This window comes from Mobula hypostoma, chromosome 2, assembly GCF_963921235.1.
Source record: "Mobula hypostoma chromosome 2, sMobHyp1.1, whole genome shotgun sequence".
NCBI lineage: Eukaryota > Metazoa > Chordata > Chondrichthyes > Myliobatiformes > Myliobatidae > Mobula > Mobula hypostoma.
Genome location: NC_086098.1, coordinates 83,037,544 through 83,057,729, shown reverse-complemented (window position 1 = coordinate 83,057,729; position 20,186 = coordinate 83,037,544). Strand labels below are relative to the sequence as shown.

General features: G+C 40.2%; 1 protein-coding gene across 3 annotated transcripts in view; it reads right to left on the bottom strand.

Annotated features, from left to right (window-relative positions):
• Window positions 1–20,186, bottom strand: part of LOC134341524 (signal-induced proliferation-associated 1-like protein 2) — a 521,779-nt gene that overhangs the window by 163,714 nt on the left and 337,879 nt on the right. For all 3 annotated transcript variants that reach the window (XM_063039398.1, XM_063039402.1, XM_063039409.1), the window contains exon 10: window positions 5,583–5,857. In XM_063039398.1, the coding sequence (XP_062895468.1) occupies window positions 5,583–5,857 (275 nt within the window). The remainder of the gene's footprint in view (window positions 1–5,582; window positions 5,858–20,186) is intronic.

The window sequence follows — 20,186 nt, the reverse complement described above, 5'->3', positions numbered from 1 at the left end:
TTGTTCCACACTCTCACTATGTTCTGAGTGAGGAAGTCCCCCCTCATTTAACATTTCATCCTTAAACATTTCACCTTTCACCCTTAACCCACGACCTCTAGTTCTAGACTCACCCAACCTCCGTGGAAAAAGCCTGATTACATTACCCTATCTACACCCCTCATAATTTTGTATACCTCTATCAAATCTCTTCTCATTCTCCTGTGCTCTAGGGAATAAAGTCATAACCTGTTCAACCTTTCCCTATAACTTGTGTCAAGTCCCAGTAACTTCCTTGTAAATTTCCTCTCTGCACTCTTTCAATCTTAGTGATATCTTTCCTGTAGGTAAGTGACCAGATCATACTCCAAATTAGGCCTCACCAACATATTATACAAATTCAATATAACATCCCTGTACTCTGTACCCTGTACTCAACGCAAACAAGGGAAGGTCTGCAGATGCTGAACATCCATGCAACACACACAAAATACTGGAGGAACTCAGTAGGCCAGACAGCACCTATGGAAAAGAGTACAGTCGACATTTCTTCCACAAACCCTTTAGCTGAAACTCTTCCAAAGGCGCATCTACTAAATACTGACTTGAAGGGGGTGAATACTTATGCAATCAATTATTTTGTGTTTTATATTTGTAATTAATTTAGATTACTTTGTAGAGATCTGTTTTCATTTTGACACAAATGTGTCTTTTTCTGTTGGTCAGTGTCAAAAAAGCCCAATTAAATCCACTGTGATTCAATGTTGTAAAACAATAAAACATTAAAACTTCCGGGGGGGGGGCGGGGGTGAATACTTTTTATAGGCACTGTAATTGGACACATTGTGCTCCTGGGCCAGAAGGCCCTTTACAATGCTGTATCTCTTAAAAAACACCAATTGGCTTCATAAAAAGCACACAAATATATTTTGATACTGATTCACCGTCAAGAAAATACTGCAGGGACATCAAGAACAGCTTGTTCTGCACTGCATCTCTACATAAAAAAATCAGTTGTGCAGTTTAAGGACCACAGAAAGAGCACGACAGTGACAGGGCACACATGGTATTTAACAAAATTGTAAATTTTTATAGGTATGGTACACCCTTTTTATTACTTGTTCACCTTCCTGTGTGCCTTGGAGTTATATAAATTACAAATCCAGATTTTCTCAGTCTTATTGCTTTTACAGACACAAAGGTAATTTGCAGTGGTAAGCATTGTGCATTGTGCTGAAGACACCCTCATTCCAGTGCTTTGTTGATTGGTAAATTGCGGGTGGCAGCATTTTCTTTCTAAATGCTACAATGCACAGAACACTTTAATTTGGAAAATAACAAAAGGTTGCCTATTACAAGTGTATACAAACTGAATGGCCACATCTGCGGCCATCCCACAATGCCTAACTTTACTGTTCATCACCGATCTCAATGCAGCACCAGCAACAAACATGGGATTCAAATCAATTACCCAGGATTTTGAAGCAGATGGCCATTTAAAAAAAAGTGCTGACATAGTTAGGAGGGAATTATTGCGAATTACACTAACTCATGAGCAATCAAGGATGGAAATTGTGTCATGGACCTGTAACCACAGTTGGCATCTTAGCACATCTGAAATCACAAGCCAGCAAAACTGCCCAGAGTACCAGCCCCAATGTGGAAGCAGCGAGATAGAACATAGAATAGTACAGCACAGTACAGGCCCTTCGGCCCACAATGTTGTGCCGACCCTCAAACCCTGCCTTCATATAAGCCCCCACCTTAAATTCCTCCATATATCTGTCTAGTAGTCTCTTAAACTTCACTAGTGTATCTGCCTCCACCACTGACTCAGGCAGTGCATTCCACACACCAACCACTCTCTGAGTAAAAAACCTTCCTCTAATATCCCCCTTGAACTTCCCACCCCTTACCTTAAAGCCATGTCCTCTTGTATTGAGCAGTGGTGCCCTGGGGAAGAGGCGCTGGATACCCACTCTATCTATTCCTCTTATTATCTTGTACACCTCTATCATGTCTCCTCTCATTCTCCTTCTCTCCAAAGAGTAAAGCCCTAGCTCCCTTAATCTCTGATCATAATGCATACTTTCTAAACCAGGCAGCATCCTGGTAAACCTCCTCTGTACCCTTTCCAATGCTTCCACATCCTTCCTATAGTGAGGTGACCAGAACTGGACACAGTACTCCAAGTGTGACCTAACCAGAGTTTTATAGAGCTGCATCATTACATCGCGACTCTTAAACCCTAACCCTCGGCTTATGAAAGCTAACACCCCATAAGCTTTCTTAACTACCGTATCCACCTGTGAGGCAACTTTCAGGGATCTGTGGACATGTACCCCAAGATCCCTCTGCTCCTCCACACTACCAAGTATCCTGCCGTTTACTTTGTACTCTGCCTTGGAGTTTGTCCTTCCAAAGTGTACCACCTTACACTTCTCCGGGTTGAACTCCATCTGCCACTTCTCAGCCCATTCCTGCATCCTATCAATGTCTCTCTGGAATCTTTGACAATCCTCTACACTATCTACAACACCACCAACCTTTGTATCGTCTGCAAACTTGCCAACCCACCCTTCTACCCCCTCATCCAGGTCATTAATGAAAGGTGCAAAAGGTTATTCATAAAGACCCATGCAGAACAATGACTGAGCTGGAAACATGGCTGGCAACTGGTTTTAAGAGGAGACCAGGGAATTCAGTACACTCTAGCAGAATAGCAAAGTGATTGTCTGCTCACATGTTAATTTTCAAGTGCAAGGCTGTTCCTTTTCATCCAGTAGCAGGGATAGGTGGGAGGGTTGACTAACAATAAAAGCACAAAATCTACAAAGAACATTCAAGTACAACAGGAAATTAATAGCTGGAAAAAGAGTTGCTCAGGGGTTGCAATCACACTACAGAATTCCAGTGAGTTAATTAAAACCACTACACACATCCTCCCATACCTGCATCCTGACCATTCAGCCTTACCATCTGACATCGCCTTCACAATAGCGTAGATTAGGAAAGTGCATTGTCCCTTTTCACCATAAAGTGCAATACAAAAAATATACTATAAATTTCTCTCTCTCTCTCTATTATATACACATACACATATGTATGTATGTGTGTGTATGTATATATATATGTGTGTGTGTGTGTATGTATGTATATTTCTCACCCTATATGGGTGGTGTGTGTATGTGTTTTTCCCCTCAATCATAAGTCCTCTACCCAAGGCCTGGGAGCGTGGGGGTTCAGCACAGTATCCTTGCTATTCCTAGTAGTGTGCTCTTCTGGACTGAGGTCTCAGCTGGTGTTCCCAAGATTTGTTCGAGCCACTCTCCCAGTTCAGGTGTCACAGCTCCAAGTGTTCCTATCATCACTGGGACTTTAACCTTCCACGTCCTGTGCTGTACACCTGGTATGTGACCTTCAGGTAACTTGAATCCTTCAGTCTCGATGAGCTTGCCTCTTTTCATTACCATTCAGCTGTACTTTTCCAGTTCAAATGGCATTCCAATGACTCTGCTGTGCACCTTTGTCAAGTGGATTAGTGAGTCAATGTCTCTTTCATTTCTGGCACATAGCTTGATGTCAACCATGTACAGGAGGTGGCTGATGGTCACTACCCATATCCACTCCTTGAGATGATCTGGCTGAGGGGGTTCAAGCCTATGCACAAAAGCAGTGGGGAATAATACATCACCCTGGTATATTCCACATCTGATGGACACTTGTGCTATTAGCTTTGCGATAACTTCTAGCATTGTCCTCCAACAGCCCAATGAGTTCTTGATGAAGGTCTTTAGTGTTTTGTCAAACTTGTATAGAGACCGACATTCCAGGATCCATATGTGGGGCAATGAGTCATATGCTTTCTGGTAGACGAGCCAGGTTGTGCTTAGGTTGGTTTGCTTAGTTTTGGAGTGTCATATAACTGCTTTGTCTACCAGTAGTTGGTGCTTGCAGCCTCTGGTTCCATTACCAATCTCCTTCTGAACAGGGCTCAGGAATTTACACATACGTTCCTTCAGCTTGGTGGCTATGATGACTGATAGGAGCTTCCATGTTGTTGATAGGCAGGTTATAGGTTGGTAGTTTGATGGTGTTGCTGCTCTGTGAGGATTCTTCATTAAGAGTATTGCCCTTCCTTGAGTTAGCCATTCAGGGTGGGAGCCTGCTTCAAGCAGCTGGTTCATTTGAGCTGCCAGCCGTGTATGTAATGCTGTTAGTTTCTTCAGCCAATAGGCGTGGATCATGTCAGGTCCTGGTGATGTCCAGTTCTTCATACTTGCTATCTGTTGCTGGCCATCTACTTGAGTGATGGTGACTGGTTCTTCTTCTGGAAGGTTGCAGAAGTTTGCTTGTAGGTCTTCCAGCCATTGGACACTAGTGTTATGTGATGCTTCTTTCTCCCATGTACTCTTCCAGTACTCCTCAGTTGCTGTTTTGACATTTTGTTATTCCAGATCTGTGAGCACTTTTCCTGGTTCTTTGGAGAAGAGTGCATTCATTCACTTGGCCTCTGCGTCCATAGTGTACTTCTGTAGTCTAGTAGCCAGAGCAGTTAATTGCTGCTTGGCAGTTTCCAGGGCTTCGGCTATGAACATACCTCTGTACTTCCTTAGTAGCCAAGATGAGTCTTTGATTTTCACACTGTTCTGCTGCTCAGTTAGTCTGATGACCTCTGCCCTTGTGATTTTCATCTTGGCTTCCAATCATCGTCTCCAGGGGGTTATGACAGTATTCTCCACCGTATTTCATTTTGTAGCCCAGCTTTTCTAGATTTGCTGCTGCCGAAGCATAGATCAGGTTATTGGTCTCAGTTATGTGGGAGGTTGCAATTCGGAGTAGTGCTTCATTGGCTGCTTCTAGCATGCTGTCTGATGGAATTATATATATGTACACATACACACACTTATATATACACACACATCCATATATACACATACATTCGTGTATATATGAGAGGAAAAATAGTGAGGTAGTGTTCATGGATTCACAGACTGTTCAGGAACTTGATGGCAGAAAGGAAGAAGCTGCTCCTAGCTTTTCTCAGTATGCGTGAACTTATTCTCACATAATTAGCCCAGATATGATATTTCCTTTTATAGATTTATACAGAGGAAACCACAGCTTACTTCTGTATGGTATTTGTGATTGAAGAGGTGTCAATTTTAACACCTTTGCAGCAAAGTTAAAGCAAAAGCAGTGTGATGCAAGTGTGACCCACAGGCATTGCTCCAGGTGCAATTCTTCATAAATTGTCCAGGTCTTGATATGGGGAGGTTCCATTATAATTCTTTTTAAAGCTTATTAAATCATCGTATTTGCCTATTTTTAAACAATATGCCAGTCATAGATAATGTGCATGGCCCTAGCAGAATGATTTAAGCACATTTCATAGTCTTATTAGGTCATATTTTTAAAAGCTTTGTTTTACCAAAATTTATTATTTATAGACAGTAATGACATTGGTTCACCTTGCTGTAGTTTGCAAACAGGATAAAGATATTCTCAATGCTTTTGGGTCATGTCTAAACTTTTTTAAAGCATCTGTCAAAAGACATACACCATGAATCACTAGACAAATTGCAGAAAGCCAATTTCTTTACCTTCTTGGAGCTCCATCTTCATGCGGTTGAATAATCACCACTTTTACTGTCACGGATGTTCGTAAGAGGTCTATCATCTGCTCGTGGGTCAAGGTTGCCACAGCTACTTTGCAAATCTCAACCAGTCGACTCCCTTGCCTCAGGCCAGCTTTCCACGCAAAGCCAAATGGCTCAACGTCCGCCACAATACCTTCAAAGTTAACATGGAATCCTAGCTGTCCAAGGCCATTTCTCCTCAGAGTCATTTCTGTTGTTTCACAGCCTCTGGTCACTAACTGGATAAAAAGAATCACATTGTTTAATAATTGCTCCATCTGATTATTTTTACACAGACAAGAACACATCTCAAATTACTTCACCAAACTCATTTGTTATTTTCAAAGTATTTGAATTGTAAACAATATGCCTGGAAGAGCGAAAAGTGAGAGTCCTTGTAACAGGGGTGGATTGTGATAGCCTTATTCTTTGCAACTGTATACAGAGCTAAGCACCTGTCTGTCTGCCTGAGAATCAAATGGAAATTTGAGGAAGAACATTACACTCTTCAAAATTCAATCTCTCAACATCTGTCTCAGAGGGAACAAATAAGAATTTGAATGTGGATAGGTAATTGTTGACTTGCATTCTTCTATATTCAACATCTAACAGGTTTAAACAAATGTGAAGATACAATAGATTTTCAAACAAATGCAACAATTTGGCAATATATAGTGCCTCACTGGGGACAAAAAAAAGGAACTAAACACTTGACAGACATGTTACTAAACAAAATCTCACACCAGCCACATAAAGTCACATTAGTGGAGGCGATCAGAACATTGATAAGAGCGGTATGCTTTAAGGAATGTCTTGGAGGAGGAAATAGAAATAGGAGAGGCAAAGACACTTAAGGAGCATATTTGGGGAATTCGAATAGATAATACAGGTATCTTGGAGGCTTCTGGAACTGCAGAAGATTAGGCAGAGAAAGAGTTTAGTCATGGAGGGATTAATGAATAATATTAAACCTTTAAAATTGAGACAGTGAGCATAAAAATATGGACAAGTAGATTGGTGAGAGCTAGGACAAAGGCAGCAGAGTGTTAGATGAGCTCAGATTTTAGCAGGGTTAGAACATCGAAGGGTGACCAGCAAAGCATGGAAAAGTAAAGAGGAAATAAAGAAATAGATGAAGATTTCAGCCAAACATAAGCTGAGGGAATGGTTGCAGTTAGGCATTGTTAAACAGGAGAAAATAGGTAGTCTTAGTCATAGTGAAATCTGCGATCTAGAACTCAGAGGTCAAATGTGGCACCAAAACAGCAAATAACCTGAAGCATCATGTGACAGTTGTCAGGGATACCAAACAGAATTAACGTTTAAGGAACAGAGCTTGTATTCCCACTGTTTAGTTTGCCGAAATTTCTGCTTATCCAAAACTGGTTGGATAAGCTATCTGGCAAATTAGAAATAATGTAGAGACCAAGAAGTGACTAAGTACATGGAAAACTAAAACAGAAGTAGATCATTCATCCCCTCGTGCCCGTTTCAACATTCATGAAAATCATGGCTTCTTTTTAACCTGAGCATCACTTTCCTACACCAATCTTATATCCTATGATATTGAAAAATCTGTCTTTAATAGAATCACTGACTGGAAATATTGCAAATATTCTTTCTTAGGCATGGACATTCAGAGGTTTATGAGAATAATTCTGGGAATGAAAGGATTAACATACAAAGAGTGCTTGATGGCTCTGAGCCTGTACTTGCTGGAGTTTAGAAAAATGAGGGGAATCTTATTGAACCCCACCCAATATTGAAAGGCTTAGATAGAGTGGATGTGCAGTGGATGCTTCCAATAACGGGATAGACTAGGACCAGAGGACCAGAAGGATGACCTTTTAGAACAGAGATGAGAAGGAACTTCTTTAACCAGAGGGTGTTCTAGGACTATTACATCTTGAGTGTTTTGTAATTGACACCAGTTGTGAGTCAGAAGGAACAAGAGAAAAGAAAGATACTTGCGCTTTTTTTTCTCCAGCAATATTTGTGCAGTAATTATGGGAACTGCAAGCATAATGTGGGAGTAATAGCAAAGCTATATTTTGAAAACCATCTAGAAACAACTAACGCAACTGTACCAAAATAATTGTATTCGAGATTATGTGCCAAACTCCAACAATCACATTTAAACACAGGTCAGGAGAAATGAGACCTAGTCAGCAAATTAGTCTTGACTTTTTTTCTTCTAGAAACAAATAGTTCAATCTCCTGGGTTGAGGAATACTAGCCAGTTTTTCCTCAGTGTCTATCATTTTAGACATAATTAAAACAAATGCACAATGGGATTTCTTTATATGAAATATCTCATTTGCCAAGTAGGATGTCAAATCATGAAATAGAAAAGTGGGTGCTACTCTGGAAGCTGGTATTTAATTCATTTTTCAGTAACTGATCCTTTCCCTGAATGAAGACAGAAACTACTATTTCCTCATCCTTGATTCCTAGTCCACTTCTATACACTTTCCTAAACATAGCGAACGGCAGTAAGCCAACTGTTAATGTTAGAACTGATATGAAAATATTTTGAATAATCAAAGATATTTAAGGGATTTGGTGAAAAAGCCATGTATAAGGAGTTCTTCATAAATCAATGAATAATAGTTCAAACTTGAGTAACAAACAGCTGAATCTGATTCTGCTGTTCACATCAGGAATGGAAATAAGATCTCCTGATCAAAGCTTTTAACAGTCTAAAAAATATGAGAAGTCAGCAATTTATTCCACAGAAATTGGGAAGACATGTGCAAATGAGAGCCTGCTGCTTCAATATTGTCTTTACTTTTGCATTCATGGAATTGTAAAATGTGTAGCTGCAAAAAATAACTACATACAAAATAAATTACAGAATTTTTAAACCAAATCCTAAAGTTAGCCATTAAATTAATTATAGTGTTACAAATGCCTTCAAAGAACTTCCCTTATAATGGTTCGTCTGGAGCTTAGGTCTCTAAAGTGAAAAGGTCCATTAAGTACTGGTATCCGTAAAAACTAGTGCTAATGTGAGTGTCATTTTGATGAATGACAGCTACTGGGATTCATTTAAACTGTCTTTATATCCCTAACCTGAAAACAGCTAAGTGTCAACTATGTGATAGCACTCTGGTCTCTGATGTACATGTGGATTCAGGCTCTGACCCAGAAACTTAAACAACTAATCTAGACTGACACAGCGGTATTGACTGAGTAAGCACTGCAGACAGAGAGGAACAACCTTTCAGATAAAATATTAAACCAAGAAATCATCTAACCTCTCAAGTGGGCATAGAAGTTATTTTGGTACACATGGGCAGTTTTATGGGAGCCCTCATTTTGTTTTTATTATTTGGATCAATAGGTCTCACTAAAATATCTTTGTTGCTTCTGTCTTTCAAACCACCAGACCTAGAGGGAAACAGTCTTATTACCTGGTGTGGTAACACCAACTCAGGACTCAAGATTGTTTAATGTCATTTCCAGTACACAAATGTAAAAGAGATAAAATAACTGTTACTCTGGATCAGATACAGCACAAAAAAGCCCAATAAGATAAAGAACACAATAAATAAAATACATAAGACTGCTTATATAAACAGATTGATTGTATGTCTATAAAGTGATGCTAGGCACTTGAGTGTCAACACATAGGTGACTAACAGGAAATGATGAAGTCCTGTTAGTAGGGGGTGTGTGGAGGGATGGGTTACTGGGTGGAGGTCTTGATCAGCCTTATTGCTTGGGGAAAGTAAAGTAAATTACCCTTTGCTTTACTATTAAACATTCCTTCTGTTGGTAACTTGAAAAAAAATATATATTTAAATGTCATCTCTCATTCTTCTAGACTCTTAAAAATGCAGGCCTAGACTACTCAATTTTTCCTCTAATAATAGATGCACCATTCCAGGAACCAGTCTACCTTCTTACTCATCCTTTATAGCAAATATAGCCTATTTTAGGCAAGGAGATTATAACTGTATACAGCACCCCAGGAGCGCTCTCATCAAGATCCTACATAATTGCAGCAAGTTTTCATTATCCTTGTACTCAATTTCTCTTGTAATAAAGGCTACGTTTGCCTTTCTAATTGCCTGCCATACCTACTTGTATACAAGAACATCAAGGTTTATCTGAACATCAACATTACTCAAATCTGTCTCTGTTTAAAAAGTAATCGGTATTTGTGTTTTACCGAACAAAGCGGACCATCTCATATTTTTTCCCTACAGTGTGGCTCCATTTTCCGAGTTGATGCCCTCACATCTAACTTTATATATATTCTCCTGAAGCTTTTTCTGGCGGATAAAAGGCGCTCAGCGAAGTGGCAGGAGAAGCTGAATCTCCCAGTGGCCACCCATTTTAATTCGACTTCCCATTCCTATTCCGGTATGTCAACCCTTGGCCTCCTCTTCTATTGCAATGAAGCCACAATCAGCTTGGAGGAATAACACTTTATGGGTAGCCTCCAGTCTGATGGCATGAACACCAATTTCTGAAACTTCCAGTAACAGCTACCCCACCCCCATTACTGCTCTCTTCTTCACCAGTCTCCATCTCCTTTTCCTTCTCTTACCATATCTCCTTGCCTGCCCATTGCCTCCCTCTGGTGCTCCTCCTTCCCTTTTCTTTCTTCCATAGTCTTCTCTCCTATATAACTCCCCCTTCTCCAGCCTTGTATCTCTTTCACCAATCAACTTCCCAGCTCTTTACTTCATCCCTCCCCTTCCCAGTTTCATCTATCACCTGGTGTTTCTCTCTCCCTCGCCCACCTTTTAAATCTACTCCTCATCTTTTTTTCTCCGGTCCTGCCAAAGGGTCTCAGCCCAAAATGTTGACTGTACTTTTTCTCATAGATCCTGCTTGGCCTGCTGAGTTCCTCCAGCATTTTGTGTGTGTTGCTCAGCTTTCCAGCATTTGCAGATTTTCTCATTTGTTAAAGTCTCAACCCATTTAGTTTGTGGTCATCAATAAACAGTGGCATTATATCAGCCAAATCACCAATGCAAATTTAGAACGATTGGGGCAGCAAATGTTGATCTTTGTGAGAATTCAGGATTCATGGCCCATTAACCTCAGAATAAATTTATTCCTACTTTAAATTTTCTAACTGTTAACCACCACCCCAATTCCATGTGGTGCAACCTTATTTACCATCCTCCTCTCTGTGACTTTATCAAAGTGCTTCTGAAAATCCAAATACACTACATCCACTGGTTCTCTCTTATCTACTGCACATAAGAATAATTGCTAAAAATAAACCTTAATAGATTAGTCAAAGATGATCTCATTTTCATAAATCTATGTTGACCTTCTTCAGTAAAATTATTACTTTCTGTCTTGACATCATATAATTTATTCTGGAATTTTCTCAATTGCCTTTGTCCAACTAACAGATTGGTTGCTCCTTTTTTAATATTTGATACAATATATTTAAAATATTTTCCAAATTAACAGCCAGTTTTATGATTAGACCCAGGGAGGTGTGTCAGAGAAGACTATTCCAGAAAGTTTTCAATTCCTCCATGGAAAATTGCCAATTTGTGGGAAGCCTTACCCTTGTGAATTCTCAAAATGGAGGAAGAGCATTCATTGTGGCACTGAGAAGTGAGTTCCTTTGTCAGGAGCCCAGCGTGAATGGTAGAAAGAAAGTACCATTTGCCAATCTACCCACTCAGTCAGTCAAGCATTTACTTCATCTATAGCAGAGTCAGTGGGTTCTACATCAGCTCAGCAGCTAAATATTTAAAACTGAGATGGACAGAAATCACATGAGATTCTGCAGATGCTGCAAATCTTGAGTATCACACACAAAATGCTTGAGGAACTCAGCAGGGCAGGCAGCATCTATGAAGGGAAATGAACAATCAATGTTTCACTTCAGGACCCTTCATCCAGTCCTGATGAAGGTTCTTGGTCCAAACCATTGATTTTCCTCCATAGATACTGCCTGACTTGCTGAGTCCCTCCAACACTTTTTTGCTTTTGCTTGAGATGGCTAGAAATTTCTTACCTCTGGGGACAAAGAATCTCTAGAATTCTCTGGGCCCGAGGGTGGTAGAGCCCTGATCATTTGAATTGAATTGAATTGAATCGACTATATTACTTTATGTGGATAGTCAGAGGCTTTTTCCCAGGGCTGAAATGGTTGCCACAAGAGGACACAGGTTTAAGGTGCTGGGGAGTAGGTACAGAGGAGATGTCAGGGGTAAGTTTTTTACTCAGAGAGTGGTGAGCGCGTGGAATGGGCTGTTGGTAACGGTTGTGGAGGTGGATATGATTAGGTCTTTTAAGAGACTTTTGGATGGGTACATCGAGCTTAGAAAAATAGAGGGCTATAGGTAAGCCTAGTAATTTCTAAGGAAGGGATATGTTTGGCACAACTTTGTGGGCCGAAAGGCCTGTATTGTGCTGTAGGTTTTCTATGTTTCTCACATCCTTCATAAACATGAAGAGTAAAAGTCTTTACGTTATGCCTCCATCTAAATGTGCAATATATTATAAATAGTATGTACAACAGGACAGTCAATATAACATAGAAATATAATTGTATCAGCATGAATTAATCAGTCTGATGGCCTGGTGGAAGAAGCTGTCCTGGAGGCTGTTGGTCCTGGCTTTTATGCTGCCGTACTGTTTGTTTCCCGGATGATAGAGCTGGAACAGTTTGTGGTTGGGGTGACTCGGGTTCCCAATGTTCCTTTGGGCCCTTTTTACACACCTGTCTTTGTAAATATCCTGAACAGTGTGAAGTTCATATCTACAGATGCGCTGGGCTGTTCGCAACACTCTTTGCAGAGTTCTTCAATTGAGGGAAGTGAAATTCCCATACCAGGCAGTGATGCAGCCAGTCAGGATGCTCTCAATTGTGCCCCGGTAGAAAGTTCTTAGGATTTGAGGGCCCATACCAAACTTCCTCAACCGTCTGAGGTGAAAGAGGCGCTGTTGTGCTTTTTTCACCACACAGCCGGTATGTACAGACTACATGGGATCCTCGGTGATGCGTATGCCGAAGAATTTAAAGCTGTTCACCCTCTCAATCCCAGATCCATTGATATCAATGGGGGTTAGCCTGTCTCCATTCCTCCTGTAGCCCACAACCAGCTCCTTTGTTTTTGTGACAATGAGGGAGAGGTTGTTTTCTTGACACCACTGTGTCAGGGTGATGACTTCTCCTCTGTAGGCTGCCTCATTATTATTTGAGATTAGGCCAATCAGTGTAGTATCATCAGCAAATTTAATGAGCAGATCGGAGCAATGGGTAGTGACATAGTCATGGGTATACAGAGAATAAAGGAGGCAGCTTAGGACACAACCCCCTATTATATTTAAGGTGGAGATCAATAAATATTTGAAAGATCAAGGAATTGAGGGATATGAGGAAGAGGCACAGAGGGGAGTTTAGGCCATGATCATATTGAATGGCAAGACAGGCTTGAGGGGCTGGCCATCTTTGCTCCTAATTTTTGTGACAATGTGATCTCAAGACTGCCTAGAGGAAGATTCATCATTTACCTGATAAATTTAAGGGTATTGAGGCAAGTTAGGATTTGCTTGGATTATGCTTCCATGGGATACCCAAGCTCAATGCAATATGACCTCAGTCAGGCATGTGATGCAGACTATGGTCCATTACCAGATAAAGTGTAAGTGAAATTGTAGACAGATGTGCAACACAAGGGAAATGAAAGAATTTAAATAGACAATAGTGCACAATTAAATTGTCCTTTATAAAATTATTTTAATTAGAACACGTCAGAGGAAAGGGTGTAGGATAATGATGTGTGAATTACACACAAGATGAAACTTGATAATCTTTCCCTACAGGCAACAAATGTTATTACAAGTTATAAAGTGTTAACTTATGTTCTTTTCAATTCTTAGTCACCTCCAATTATTTATTCATTTATTATGATAACGAATTTTCACATCATGTTCAAATGCAACAGCCCCTGCTCATTGTTGACCTTTACAAGTTATGCAAGAACAGCCCGAATCAATTAGGACTGAGAACTTCAGCGGGTGAACTCCATTCAGTCCTTAATAGCACAGTTAAGTATCTACATGGAATGTTAGCTGCACATTGTGCATTAGTACTCTTTAAAGTAGTTGCAACAAATACAGTAGAATGCAAGTGTTCTTTTTGAGACTTGTTAGATTCATTTGCGATACGTCTAACTCATCCAAATCCTAAACAACTGTCTCCACTGTTAATTCTGTCTCGATCCTTTGGAGTGCATTTTATTTTTGATCAACCAATCTGTATTGTGTGTTCAATGTATATCATGCCCATAGATTTGTCACTTTAATTGAAAGTGTAGCCAAATTAAGACTGAAATGTAAGGTATTTTGTTGCCTTATTAGTTCAGGTGTAAATAAGGATAGATATTAAGTCCTGGCATGGTTAACTTTAAATAAAGGGAAAGTATTACACAAAAATTAAAAGCAACTATCTTAAGGTTATCCAAAAAATTACATACAATTCTCTTCTCATACCCAAGCGTTTGGTTTTCTTTCTTGTAAGCAATATGTTTCCTGGGCTTTTCTTAATAAAAATATTAAACTAATATCAACACAAGTTCCATACTGTTTCTTTTCCTTCTGTTCCTACTAGCTCATATTGTAACTGCTGTCCCCTCCTCTTGTACTGTTGCCTTTGCTTTTAAAACTGCTGTCCATAACCTCATTAAAACATTCATTCCGTCCTTGAAAACTACAATTAGATATTGTACTAGTCTGGTATGGTATATAACCTGACATTTTTCTGATGCCTAGACTAACTTGTTTTCTCACTCAATCTCAATGAAAGGACTTAAACCTGGAAAGTTAACTGTATGTCTGCCCAACTTACTGAGTTTTTATAGATTTTTCTCTTTTTTATTAAAAAAAAATCCATTGTCTTAGTTGTTTTTAGTAATTAGGCACAACCTGGAGAAAAGGTGCTTTAAGGTGACACAAATTTCATTCAGAGAAAACTTCACTTAATACAAGTTTGCCTAATGGTATCAGTGACAAAATTATACAAAATCCTCCCGATGAGCACGAGGATTTCCTCCAGGTGCTCCAGTTTCCTCCCACGGTTGAAAGCCATAGTAGTTCGTAAGTTAATTGGTCATTGTAATTTGTCCTGTGATTAGGCTAGGGTTAAATCAGTGGGTTACTGGTGGTTTGGCTCGAAGGGCTGCAAAGGCCTATTCATGCTGTATCTCTAATTAAGTAAATACATAACTGGGCATGTGCAGTAGCCATATGAATCTAATCTATCTTACTGTAGAATGTCCTAAACCTTTGCAATTACCTTTCCATTGTTTACCATCATCTGCAAGGAACAGATTTCATGTTTTAAAAAAAAGCACCTTTAATCCAATGTGGTTGGCTGGATACCAGAAGACAAAAGGATGAAGTGGGATTGGTACACCTGCGGCTCTTCTATGCCCATTGACAGTGCCAATCAGAATTACGCTTCTGGCAAAGGCATGTACTTATCGTTCCCTGGCACAATGCAACATGTTTAACCCTTTGTCCTGGCTTGGAGCAAACAACACTGAACCCTTAAGTTCAGCAAGTATTACACCTGTCACAACATGTCATTAGGCACTGTATAAACTAAGTAAATATATTAAAGCTCTAAATTTTCTATCCAGGCTCTGGCTCCAGAAAAGGAAAAGGAAATAATGATTTAATTGTGGAAGATTATAAAATTTTGGAGTACTGGCTACGCAGCCAGATTTAGAAGTAGAAATAGTCAGCGAAGTAGAGACTGTCTGGCTGGCTTCCCTTTCAGACTGATCCACGCTGCATGAAAAGATGACATCTTCAGGAAACAACCTCACCAGGTGTAAGATAAAGGACTCCCTACTACTGGGACTGACGTCGCCATGGTTACCATTCTTGGACTTGATAGGCAGTCGTCTCGAGTAAAAATTGAGCTGTCAGAAACAGTGTGACCCAGGGGCACTGTGCATTACAGACAGCTTCAAAAGTGACATTTAAGGGCCACATTCTAAATTGTACTGCACTAAAATTATAATTACAAAGATAAGAATTATGTTAATATCCACACTGCAGGGCTGTTCATGCTTTCCGGTATATGTGTGGATAACAGCAAGGTTTACAGGGTAGGCAGGAGAGAATGAAATAGCTCCAGATGCAAGAACTGAATGTAAAACTGAAGAATTGGTACCATGAACAGTAGGCCTCTATATGCACATAAGGACCAAATGGCTTGCTGAGCTATTGAAATACTGATAGGCCTCTTTACTGCAGCAAGATTACTTTCTCAGTTTGGTTTTAAGCAATGCCCAAAGTCATGGTGTTCCTTTGCTTTACGGAACGGTCCTTTTAACTGATCTAGCTTGCAGCACCACTTAGAAGCACCATATGAAATGTGTGTCAACCTTCAACACCTGAAATTACATGCTAGGTTATGTACACCACAGGATGGAAATAACAGAAGCAGTGGATGGGACTTTAGTGGACTGGACTTTAAATTTAAACAATTCACACAAAATGCTAGAGAAACTCAGCAGGCTAGGCAACATCTATGGAAAAGAGGAAAAGTCACATTTTGGGCCGTGCCACTTCATCAGGACTAGAAAAAAAGATGAGAAGTTAGAACAAGAAGGTGGGGGAGGGGAGGAAGAAGTACAAGATGAAACCAGGAAAGGGAGAGGGGTGAAGTAAAGAGCTGGGAAGATAATAGGTGAAAGAGATAAAGGGCTGTTGAAGGGGGAATCTGATAGGAAAGGTTTGAAGACCATGGAAGAAAGGGAAGGAGAGAAGCACCAGAGGGAGGTGATGGGCAGATAAGGAAGGAGTAAAGGTTACAGAGGGAAACGGGAATGGTGGAATGGTGAGGGGGGTGGCAATTACTGGAAGTTCGGGAAATCGATGTCCATGCCGTCAGGTTGGAAGCTATCTTGACAGAATATAAGGTGTTACTCCTGCAACCTGAGTGCGGCCTCATCGCGGCAGTAGAGGAGGCTATGGATTGACATGTCAGAACAGGATTGGAAAGTACAATTGAAGTGGGTGGCCACCAGGAGATCCTGCTTTTTCTGGCAGACTCAGCAAAATAGTCTCTCAATCTACGTCAGGTCTCACCTATACACAGGAAGTTATATCCCAATCTACATCAGATCTCACTGATATACAGGAGGTTATATCCCAATCTATGTCAGGTCTCACTGATATACAGAAATACACAGATATACAGGGGGGGGACCTCATAGAAACATTTCGAATATTGAAAGGCATGGACAGAGTGGATGTTGCAAAGTTGTTTCCCACGGTGGGGGAGTCTAGTACGAGAGGGCATGACTTAAGGGTTGAAGGGCGCCCATTCAGAACAGAGATTCGAAGAAATTTTTTTAGCCAGAGGGTGGTGAATCTACGGAATTTGTTGCCACAGGCGGCAGTGGAGGCCAAGACATTGGGTGTATTTAAGGCAGAGATTGATAGGTATCTGAGTAGCCAGGGCATCAAAGGTTATGGTGAGAAGGCGGAGGAGTGGGACTAAATGGGAGAATGGATCAAGTCATGATAAAATGGCGGAGCAGGCTTGATGGGCCGAATGGCCGACTTCTGCTCCTTTGTCTTATGGTCTTATATACAGGAGGTTATATCCCAATCTATGTCAAGTCTCACTGATATACAGGAGGTTATATCCCAATCTACGTCAGGTCTCACCTATATACAGGAGGTTATCCTCTTTTTCTTCACCACCTATTAAATTTTCTGCTGAGTTAACTGTGTTCAAATCCTGGCATATTAAGCATCCACAGATGTAATTGCTCTGTTACTGACAGTGGCATTTTCATTTCTTCTGGTCCTAATCTTTGCAATTATCTTCCTAAACCTGTAATGCTTCATATTCTCTTTCATTGTTTAGATTCTTCATAAATATTATCTTTTACAGTCATCCACCCTAATGGCTCCTTACAGGAGTTAAGGGGAAGCTTTATTTGCTAATGCTCCTGTGATACTCTATCTGTAATGAAATAGAACCTCTGCATGTAAACTTGATGAAGTTGTGCTCAGGACAGCCCACAAGTCTCATCATACTTCCAATGCCAACAGAGTGTGCCCACAACTTACTAACCTTTACTAACCTGTACGCCGTTGGAATATGGGAGGAAACTGGAGCACCTGGAGGAAACCTGAATCCCAATCACTGGTGCTACCTAATAATGAAGACAAGGGATTGTACAGATGCTCGAAATCCAAAGTAACACACACAAAATGCTGAAGGAACTAAGGTCTGAGACCCTTCATCGGGACCTGATCAGAAACATTGACTCTTCATTCCTTTCATAGATGCTGCCCGACCTACTGAGCTCCTCCAGCATTTTGTGCATTTTATTCCTGTCTAATAATATTGTCATTTGCCTTTCCTCAATTTACCACTTTACCTCAAGTTCCAGACTTCTCTTAAAATTTAAGGAGTTACGGTAATTGTTCTCAATGCTCTCTCACTGAAATTCTGATCACCTGGCCAGGCTCATTTCCCAACAATTTCTAATACGGCCCCATCTTTGTTTGGATCACTTGTATACTGTATCAAGAAACAGTCCTGGATACACGTGACAACTTCTGCCCCATCTAAGCTTCCTCCATCATGAATGACAGGGGACCTTAGTAACTATTCACAAGATACTATTTCAGGTTAAAATGTCAACTGTAGGAGAAAGTTGCTGGAGGATAAGACTGGTTCCAAGATTTGCAAATACTTTCCCGTGGCTTGAGAAGACGTGAAATTGTACTTTCAGTTGAAGCTCCCAACAGTAACAGTAACTGGAAACAGTAACAAAGTGAGAGATGATAGTGCAAAGTTTTGGTGGTAAATGGAATCTTTTATCTGTGCTAATCTATAATTCCCATTAACATGTCTTTTAAAATTGCTTCACAAAAATCAATAGTTACAGCAGCAATGATATTAGTCTACAACAACATTAAATATTTGAAAAACACATACAGTGACTTAATAAAACTTCCCCAAAGGAAATGTATTATATATGAAATCCTTATTTCAGTTAGTTATTTACCCAGGGCAACTACAAACCATTGTGACCATTCTGTGTTTGTCAGCCACAAAGGATTCTTCCCTGTGATCAGTTATTTCTCAATAGACATTGCCAGTAAGTTTTAAAGATAAAGATTAGCTTTATTTGTCAGATGTATGTATATAAACGAATAGTGAAATGTATCATTTGTGTCAACAACCAATGCAGTCCGAGGATGTGCTGGGAGCAGCCTGCAAGTGTCGCCTGACTTCTGGCATCACCATGCCCGCAACCTTACTAACTGTACATTTTGGAATGGGGGAGGAAACTGAAGCACACGGAGAAAACCCACACCGTCACATGGAGAAGGTACAAACTCCTTACAGATAGAGGTGGGAATTGGTGACAGCTGGCACTGTACAGCATTGTGCAAACAGTTTTTATAAGCAATCCCATGCATGTGCTCAGCTATTGACTAACAAACTAGAAAAGCCAAGTGACCAGATCACTGTAATTACATTTAAAAGTGGGGCAGAACAATGCTTTAACTATTTGATTATCTTCAATCTACAGCAGAGAAACAACATAGCAAGGTTGGATTTCCAAGGGAGTAATCTGATGAAATCAGCAACTACTGAGAAGTCATTGTTGTTATTGATGCTTCATTTGAAGCCCTCATTAACAGGCCAATTTTATAACTACTGGGTGACCTTTTATTTTCCACACAACTTCATACTGCCTTGTAATTTGTATCAACAGTCTATTGCATGACTGGAAATAAAGAAGGGTTTTGTTCAATTGATCTCCCTCTACTATAATTTTTCAAAATTTCTTTAATTTTGTTTATCAACGTCAACACCAAATTACATGCACACATACAGTATGGAATGTACAATCCAAGCCATCGATTAAATTCAGAAGACAAGGGAAATAATCCAGCTAATCTATCCCCATTTCTGTGTTGAGATCAACAAGATTTAAGCATTAAGTTTTTTTTATCTTGTGATCTGGTGATTGCTTCCAGTATTTTGCACCAACTACTGTCTCGGTAAAATTATTATTCAATACAGTATGTTAAAAGATTAGTGGACAGATGAACAACTTGGGAGGAAAAAGAAAAGAAGAGAAGAGAAGGAACACAGTTCAATATTAAGAAGAAGAATTTTAACGATACATCTTCATGCCTCAGTATCCAGTAGCCCTGACCTCACACATCATGAAGACCCTAGAGAGGCTGATCCTGGTGCACCTCCAATCCCTGATCAGGTCAGTCCTCGATCCCCTGCAAGTTGCCTACCAGGAGCAGAATGGAATTGACGACGCTGTCATCTATCTGTTGAACACAGCTACCTACGTTTGGATAAGCAGGGCAGCACTGTGAGGATCATGTTATTTGATTTCTCAAGTGCCTTCAAAACCTTACAGCCCTCACCGCTGGGGGAAAAGCTCCGTTGAATGCAGGATGGCACTTCCATTGCAACCTGGATAATGAACTACCTGACTGGCAGACTACAGTTTGTGTGACTTCAGAGCTGTGTAGTCAGACATGGCTATAAGCAGCACTGGGACCCCACAGAGGACTGTATTG